At 42.1% G+C, this 9,327-nt stretch overlaps 1 protein-coding gene across 1 annotated transcript; it reads left to right on the top strand.

Moving 5' to 3' along the window:
• The first annotated feature begins 425 nt into the window (after positions 1–425).
• On the top strand, positions 426–1,430 carry LOC130679778 (zinc finger protein 304-like). Its single transcript, XM_057489214.1, has one exon. The coding sequence runs from the start codon at positions 426–428 to the stop codon at positions 1,428–1,430; it is 1,005 nt and encodes a 334-aa protein (XP_057345197.1).
• The last annotated feature ends 7,897 nt before the right edge of the window (positions 1,431–9,327 follow it).

The following is a 9,327-nucleotide window of genomic DNA, read 5'->3' as shown; positions in this document are numbered from 1 at the left end:
TTCTACTGGAGACCTTACAGGGACTTGCACTTCCCAGATACCACTTAATTCCCCAACCTGAGCCACCAAGAGTTCCCCAAGCTCCTGGCATGGTAGACATAGCTCTACCCATGGCAGAGATAATCCCAGAGAGCCCTGGCCCTGGTGGTTGTCATAACATAAAGGATAAAGATGCATCTTCTGAGCAGGGTGTTTCTGTGAGAGTGTCACAGGTACGAACTCTCAAGGTAGGTTCTTCCATCCAAAAGAGCCACCCTTGTGACATGTGTGACCCTATCTTGAAGGACATCTTGCACCTGACTAGAGAGCAGGTAACATCCCCCGAGCAGCAACCATACCCATGTAAGTCATGTGGGAGAACCCTCTGGGTCACTGAAAACCTTGTCCAGAGCTGGAGGCTGCAGAATGAAGAGACACTATCTTGAATGGGAAAGGGCCAGGCCTCCTCTGTGAAGAGCAGCCAAAGCCACATATCAAAGAAGGCCTGCACTTTACAGGAGGATGGGGAGGGCTTGGTCAACTCTGAATTTGTCCCACACAATGCCATTCACAATGGGGAGAAGCCACGCAGGAGCACTGCATGTGATGAGGCCTTTCACACAGGACAAGGGGATTACAAGTGCAGTGAATGTGGGGAAGCTTTCAGCAACAAAGAAAAATGTGTTCGGCACAAGAAAGTACACACAGAAGAAAAGTCCTGTAAGTGCACTGCATGTGGGGAATTATTTAGCTACAGCTCATACTTTTTGGTACATGAGAAAACTCATAGCAAAGCAACAACTTCTAAGTCCAATAACCATGGGGAATGTTTTAGCTTCAACTCCAGCCCCAGAATACACCAGGCATCTCACGTGGGATTAAGGCTTAATGAGTATGCTGAATGTGGGAAAACTTTCAGCAGAAAATACCACCTTGTTCAGCACTGGAGATGTCATACTGGAGCAAAACCTTATGAGTGCAGTGAATGTGGGAAAGCTTTTGGCCACAAAAATACACTTAAGCAGCACCAGAAAACCCACAGTGGAGAAAGGCCTTTCGTGTGCAGCAGCTGTGGGAAGGCCTTTCTCCATAAAGATACTCTTGCTGACCATGGGAAAATCCTCACTAGAGAAAGGTCTTATCTGTGTGATAAATGCTGGAAAAACTTTAGCCAACGTTCCTACTTGAAAATACATAATAGAATTCACAGTGGAACAAGGCCTTACCAGTGCAATGAATGTGGGAAAACCTACCCCAGTAAGCACCAGCTTACTCAACACAAGAAAGTTCACAGCACAGCAAGGCCTACAGGTAATGTGAATGAGGGAAATTCTTTGGTGGCAACTCCAGCTTCAGTATACACCGGAGACATAACACCAGAGCAAGACCTTACATGTTTAGCAAATGTGGGAAAGCATACAGAAGATGCTCCCACCTTCCTTGACATATGAAAGTTCACACAGAAGAAAGGCCTCAAGAGTACTGCAGTTTTGGCGATCCTTTAACTACATCTTGTAAGTTTAGCATGAGAACTTTCACACCAGAGAGGCCATAGAGAGCAAGGAGCATGCTTTCTCCATGCCCAGCACAGCACGACTCACAAAAGAGGAATGCTCTGAAAGTTGCCTTTGAGATGGAACAACCAGGTGAACTTCGTAAATCCAGGTATCCATGCTGGGGTGATAACTACAAGTGCCAGGTAGGCACAGAACTTTCAAGAACTAGTTTACATTTTCTAACTTTTCCACGGCCTTCCCTTGTCCTGAGTTATGACATTGCTAGTGTCAGCTGCAGAAACCATCACACTTCCACCAGCACCCAATGCCCCACACTGTCAGGCAAAGCAGACCTCCAATCTACTATTTCTGGGAGGGAATTGTGAGTGGTAGGAGCCCAATGGGGATCCTCCTTCTCTCCTCCCTGATGGTTTCAGTGTGGGCATGCCCAGCTCCTGCCGAAAAGAATTGAGCTGGGATCTGTCATTCTCCAGAGGTTTTCATTTTCCATGAACAGTACTGACTGTACCTGAGGCAGCTGAAATGGACCTCTCCAGCCTCCAAATTACCCAGCCTTGGAACTGCTTGCCCCACACTGGTCTGATTTGCTCAGTGAAAATGCGTTATTGTTAAAGCCTTTACTCTGTTCTGTTCACTGTGTGGAGCTGACTGAAAAAATAAATGGGATTTCCAGAGAAAGATTATCTGAGCTCATTTCTTCTGTTCATACCTACAAGGGTGTTGACTGCTTTCCACAATTGGGGAGCAAACTGAGACTGTGGGCTGAGCTAAGTATCTATGGCAGGTACTAGCCATGTCTGACTATTGAGCACTTGAACTATGGCTGGTCAGACTTGAGGAGTGCTGTATGTATAAAACACACACAGGATTTCCAAGACATAGTATGAAAAAAGAGGGAGAATATGAAACATCCCATTTCATCTTTATACTGACTATATGTAAAAATGGTAATATTTTGAGTATATTGTGTTAAATAAAATATTACTAAATTATCTTAAAACAGACTTTGCTAGCATGAAGTGAGAAATTTCTTTTTGGGGGGCCCCAAATTTTACGTGCCTCAGAGAAAATAGCAGTGTGGCAGGAACAAGTGCTCAGGCTAACTGACATTGCTGGCTAAGCCCCCTTAGGAAAGCCAATTTGGCCCTGTGGGACTGATCTTACTGCCTGGATGTCACCTTTGAACTCTAAGCTCACCCTGAAGAAGGCGTAATTGACATAACAACCTCCAGTGCTTCTGGGAATAGCATGAGTTAAGTCCCTTTGTGCCAGGGGATGTCTCCCATTCCCCAGCACTTTTGAGGTACAGCTATCTCCTGATACCTGCCCAGAAGTCATGGCACCTGTGAAGTCAAAATCTGGGAAGCAGATGAGAACTACGGGGGCTAAATGGGAAATGTAATCAATGTGTTTCTTGTTCTAATGCAAAAAATTTTTCTGATGTTCAAATTTATTGATGGTAATGATATAAATTATTTTCCTACTTTGTAAAACTTTAATCCTTAACACTTGTAAGACTAACTCTTGTAAATCTTATCTTAGAAATCCAGCTCACCACTTTTACATTTTTAGATGGTTGAGCAAAACGAAAAGAAGCATAGGATCTTGTGACCTGAAAATTATGATATTCAAACATCAGTGCCAATAAATAAAGTGCTGTCAGAACCCAGCCACACACATTTACATATTGTTGTCTATGGCTGCTTTTGAGCTAAACCAATAGAGATTACTGATTGAGATGAAGTCTGGACATAGCTAGCAAAATTTTAAATATATACTATCTGACCCTTTTTAGAGAAGTTGGCTGATCCTTTATGTTGTTTTTTAAAACCACCCCTAAGAAAATGGATGCACATATTACATTAAGAATGTGTAATGCATGTGTTTATATATGTGTGAATCTATGACCCGACTCTTAACATATCTATTTGATATATTATTTACTTAGTTCCAATTAAACATCACGTTCCATAAATACAGGATGTGATTACTTTGTGTAGGTTTGCTGGGGAGCGGGGTGTATTTCCCTCGGTCCTTCTCCCCGCCATGACAAAGAATCCAAGGGCAGAGACACAGTAGTGAAGCAAAGTAAAAGTTCTACTTAAGGTTACTTATAGGAGTGCAGGAGGCAACCTCAGCAAGGAGAGGCGCCCTGAAAGGTTTGGAGAGAGAAAGTTTAAGGTTAAAATGTTACACACTTAGAAAGTGTGGGCGACCTCAGAGAGAGGAGCACCCTGAAAGGTTGGGGGTTCCCCCTTTTAAGGATTCTTAGGAATGCGACTAAGCACAGGGGTTGCAGACTTAAGTGGTCTTTGAATACTTAAAATTAACATAACACAGGGAAGTTCCTGCTCTGATTTCTCCCTGGGATTACCAGTGTCTAGGTCTGGGAGCAGATCAAACAGGCTGCCTGCCCTGCCCCCAAGGTGGGCTGAGCTATTGTCTGTTCGCTGAAGAGTAAATTAAGAATCTTACATTTTTAACTTCCTGGGTAGTAAAATACAATCTTTAAGATGGAATCTTTCCTGCCTTTTACTGTGTTGTTTATGGCTGGGCCTGCAGGCTACGTTAGTTGCCTAGGTTACAAACTTCTTAATTAGGGCCGGAAGGAGAAAAAAACAGCATATAGGTAAAGGTAAAGAAATAAGCTGGGCCTACATGATTAACACAAGAACGACATGGGCTATGCTGAGGTACCCTCCTTTATCTGGGAAATATTCAAACATTCCAGGCCAAGTTGCTCTTGGCTTTTTGAGCTTTAATTAATTTTGGATCTTTTTTTAGTGGACTTTCTGGCCTTTTCCTCTTTCCACCACTCATATTTATTTTCATGCCTAACATGCCCCTCAAGCAGTTGGGGCCCAATCATTGGGGTGAGGGGTGACAACCGCTCTGGCTGCTTCCTGCTTGTGAGGGATGGTGTGGTTATTTGGGTCCCCCTGCTTGCTGACTGTTGGGATGGTGGAGATTAGGATAGGAAGATAGGGAGGGTACCAGTTAGGAGTTTTAGTTGCTCGCTGTCCGTGGAGGCAAGGAGGACTCATATTGGCTGTAGGGGTGTCCATCAAGTGGCTCCATGAAGATGGAGGTGTGGTCATTGGAGGGGACTGTTTGGAATTGTTTTCTTAGGACCGTCTGCAGTTTAATTGCTTATAGACGAGAAGACACAAATTGGGTTAGGGTTCATGAAGCAGAGTCCAAAGCTGAGGGCTAATACTACTACTCTGAGGGGGATGAAAGGGCCCAGTCAGAGCCACACCCACCCCGTGAGGGGTTTAAAGATTTGGCTTAGCCAGGAGTTTTGTGGATTTTTTTGGCAAGTTCATTAAAATTAGGAGGCCGGGGCACTAGGCCTCTTTTGGGCTGATGGCACATTTACTTATCCAGGATGGAGCCTAGGTTAAGTGGCTTCCCAGCTGTTGGGAAGGGGGTACTGCTAAGAATTAACACATTAGGGATGGTTGCAATTATTGTGCACCTTCCTCTCCATCCCACAGGCAGTGTTAAGTACACATTTGTCCCACAAAGGAAGAACAGTCCTGTTTCTGCTGGCACGGCTCTAGTGGACCATCCTTGTAGCCTAGCATTTTCACATGAAGTTAGGAGGTATTCCGTTTGGCTGAAGTAGAGGGATCCCATGGTCTTCCAGGGTTAAAAGTAGTGGGTTGTATGCCTGCTAGGAGAGGAACTAGTAAGGTGAGGGTTAATAAAAAGGATGGCATGTTTAAGGGCCTTTTAAAAAATATTTAAATTAATAGGGGCAGAAATACTGCTGTCTAAAGGAAAGGGGTTTTACAATAGCATAGGAAATGAATAAATCCCACTCTCACAAGGATGCCCAGAAAGAGTTAGAGAATTGGAGTTATGGGGCACTTAGGTGGCTTGCACTGGAAAGAGGTAGTTCAGATCTTCTGCAGGCTCACAGGTGTAGCTAGGTCTTTGGGTCTTGTGACTACACTGCTGGATCTTTCCACAGCTGGCAACTTCAGGGACCTGGACAGCTGAGGACATAAGGACAGGGTAGGGTCCTTCCCAAGTAAGGTGCAAGTGAGATTGGGGTGACCCACCTTTCCAGACTTTGATGAGGATTGGGTCCCTGGGCTATAGAGAGGCTGGTTCTCTGATGGGTCAGAGAATGTGATATGGGTGAGCCCAAATTCTCTTAAAGCCTGTTGGGACAGATGTATAGATGAGGCATATTCTGATAAGGCACAAGCCTTAGGAAGTTGGTTGACTTATCAGTTGGTAAAGGGCTTGAATTTTCAGAATAGGACTTTAATCTCAAAGGACTTAGTCTGGAAGAAATAAATTTAGTTAGGTTTAGTAAGCATGGGTCACACAGTGGGGCAAATAAAAGCATTAGTAGAAGTTTAGCAAAGGGTACTATCCAGGATGTCCAGTTCTAAAAGTGGAACTGAACTTATGATTCTGAGAGCCTCTGATGAATCTGAGACTTGATCAGCTAGTTTCTTTGCTGCTTGTCAGAGACAGAGGTTGAAATCCTTCTTTGAGCAACATCTGGAGTTGGATTTTCCATTCTGGAAGAAAAAACTTGACAAGGAGATCAAGAATGCATGGCTAAACATGAGGATTAAGAATAGTAAGATCTCTAATTGAAATGGGAGAAAACATTTGGAGAGTCATAGACACGTATTTAATTAAACTAGAATTTAGGATTTAGTTTATTTCATGACTAGTATTAGAATCTAGTATAGATAAGGCTGCAGTATTGAAACAATACCTTTCTCTCTAAAGCCACCCTCATTTTTATTAGAGGTACTTTATTAAGAAAATAAGTCTAGCTTGAGAACACTTAGCTTGATTATTTGCATAAATACAGCAAGAAGAGTAATTGGTCACATAGGATATTTTAAATGTGCTTTGCTGGAACTTTTTTAGAAGAGATTTCATATTGAGCTTTTAGAAGGGCCTCTTGAGGCCAGGAAAGCCAAGGCTGAAGCTTGCCATCAGATTTTGCCTGCAGTACCTGTAGATCTGGGTGAATTCCTCTTCTCGAGGTCCCCAAGACATCCTGAGGTTCCTGCACCTGCCAGCAAGTGACCTTCCTTACTCACATGGTAAGGCTGCTGGGAACCCTGTAAGCAGGTCCCAGGCCAGTTCTTCCAAGGGGCTTTACTGGATCCATAAAGTCAGTCTTAGTTCCCTAAAGCTGTCTGGTCATATCTGAGTCTATGGACATCTCAAATATGACTTTCCAGTCAAATCCTGGTAATAACCAGTGTTTTCAATTGGTCCTGTTTCAAGGAAAGCAGATTCTTATTGGACTTATGCAAATAAAAGTATTGCCATAAAATAAGAAAATAGTCACTGAGAGTATGAATTCTGGAGGAATCAGGTAAAGAGAGATATTGTTTCAATTCTGCTTATAAAAGTATAGTTTACTGAACTCTTGTAAACTAGCTTAAGAGAAAAAGTTTAAAATAGGTTTTTGTTTAAAAGATTAGCAATATTTGAAATAAAATGTTATAAAAATTAAATTTATCCTATTCATTTACTCAGTTTTAGGTAATTAATTTTTGCTTTGCTTGAATCTAGGTTTTTCATTAGTTTTGGAATAAAACAGCAATTATAGATTATAACAAACAGAAAAGGCTACGGTTAACACAATTGACAATGAAACGTGGTTACTTCTTTAATGGGTAACAGTTTAATCTAAAGTTTAGCATAATTCATTTGACAGTGGTTCCTAAGTAATTACATATTAAATGTGTAAGCTGAATTAGCCAAATATTTTTCCCCAATGAGGAGAAAAAAATTCCTCTGACATGTTCCAGGGGCCCTCTGGAAAATATCAGAGTTAAGTAGAGGTAAAAGCACCTTTTTGAACTTGGTGTTGGGAAGTTGTCAAAAGAAAGTTTCTAAGGCACTTGCTTAAATAAGATTATAAGTGGTTAAAGAAACAATATTTAGTTATTCATTTAACCAAAGTGACAATAAAGGATTTTAAAAGCAGATACAGAGGGTCACATAGTTGTTAGCAAAACTCAGCTCTTTTAATATTAAGATTTTAGTCTTTTCCAGTATGCAAACATATTACTGAGACATTAAGTACAAGAATAAGCTGTTGCAAACTGTTATACTAGCATGTCTTTCTGCACAGGAGGAAGGGTTTTTTTTCCCCCAGAGCACCTTTGTTATTAAAATTTCCATTAGGGCCTACTGAGGACAGCAGTTCAATGGGAAACTGTATCATACAAGTGAAGGCTGCTAGTAAACTTACAAGCCTCTTTAATAACCCTTTTGCTCAGCTAAGGTCAGTTTTAAATGGATTGGGGCAGAAGTATGGAGAGTAGCAAAAAGAGGATTCTATCAAGTATTCATGGTTGCCTATCTAGGAAGGAATAGATGGATTAGAGTGTCTACAGATCAATTTGGGACCAATGAGAAAGGATGCAGCCCAATGGCGTGGTAATTGGAACAGATTCCTGGTTGCCTATCTAGGAAGAAATAAATGGGTTACAGAACCGAGCATCCCAGGGTCTATCCCAGAGGTCTCAGTGTCCCAAAACCTGAAAAGTGAGGCCTGTTTTTGGACTGATGCTGGGGTTCTTGTTTGCAGAGTTGAAGAATGAACTTAGCAAACACCCAAGGTAGGAGAGCCAGGGAGAGGCTTTTATTAGAGATATGGTGAGAGAATAGAGCTCCCGGCTCACGCCAGGAGGGGACAAGAGAGCCCTGGGTGGTGCACTGTCTCGGGGATTTATAGGCAGTTGAGGATTTGGGGGAATTGAGGGCTTAGGGTGTGGACTTGTACCACATGCCCTGCTCTAGCGGTGAGTTGGATTGTTAGCTGTTTGCTAGGGCTGTTTACAGGGAAGTCATGGGGCTATGCTGAGATACGCTTGCAGAACACTCAAACATTCCAGGCCAAGTTGCTCCTGCCCTTTTGACCTTTAACTGGTCTCATTGAAGATGTCTATATTCCTAGTCTAGTATCTTACCCTAAAGAATTAGTGACTTTGACTTTGCATAAGGCTGAACACAGTTTCAATAGGGACTTTACACTGTTACATTGCTTTGACTGTAAATATCTTGCCTTGCTTTTCCAGAGGCCCTCACCCTACTCTGTCTAAGCCCACAGTCCCTGTCTCCTTCCCCCTTCTACAGACGGAGACCCTAGCTGCTGCTAGGGAAGGGGGGCAATGACCTCTCTGGCTGCTTCATGCTGAGAAGGGACACAGTAAAGGGTTCAGTTAGGTCTCCATCAGTGGTTAATGAGAGGGCCTCGGATGATGGGCACTTCTATTCCAGGTTCCATTTCTATTACTATTTGCAGTTTTATGGCTTCTAGGCAAGATAAAACAAATTGTGTTATTAGGTTAAGTAGTGACATCTGGAGTTGAATTTTCCATTCTGGAAGGACAAACTTGATGAGATTAAGAATGCATAGATGAATTTGAGGACTAGAAATAGTAAAATAAAACTTTAATTGAAATGATGGGAGAAAACTAAAACATCTGGAAAATCATAGCCAGATACTTTGAAGAAACTACAATTCTAGATTTAGTTTATGTCCCAATGACTAGTATTAGAATTTAGTATAGATAAGGCTGCATTACTGAAACAATACTTTTCTCTAGAAAATAATAAATACTTGGCTTGATTATTTGAATAAGTGCATTAAGAAGAACAACTGATTCCAAAGACTTTTTAAAATGTGCTTTGCTGGTACTTTTTACGAGGAATTTCAGATTGAAGTTTTAAAGGCCTCTTGAGGCCAGAAAGCCAAGCCACACTTGCCATCAGGTTTTGCCTGCAGTACCTGTAGATTTGGCGTGAATTCCTCTCTTTTTGAGGTTCCCAAGACATC

This window comes from Manis pentadactyla, chromosome 12, assembly GCF_030020395.1.
Source record: "Manis pentadactyla isolate mManPen7 chromosome 12, mManPen7.hap1, whole genome shotgun sequence".
Taxonomy (NCBI): domain Eukaryota; kingdom Metazoa; phylum Chordata; class Mammalia; order Pholidota; family Manidae; genus Manis; species Manis pentadactyla.
The sequence above is the reverse complement of the archived record's forward strand: the minus strand, read 5'-3'. Positions and strand labels throughout refer to the sequence as shown.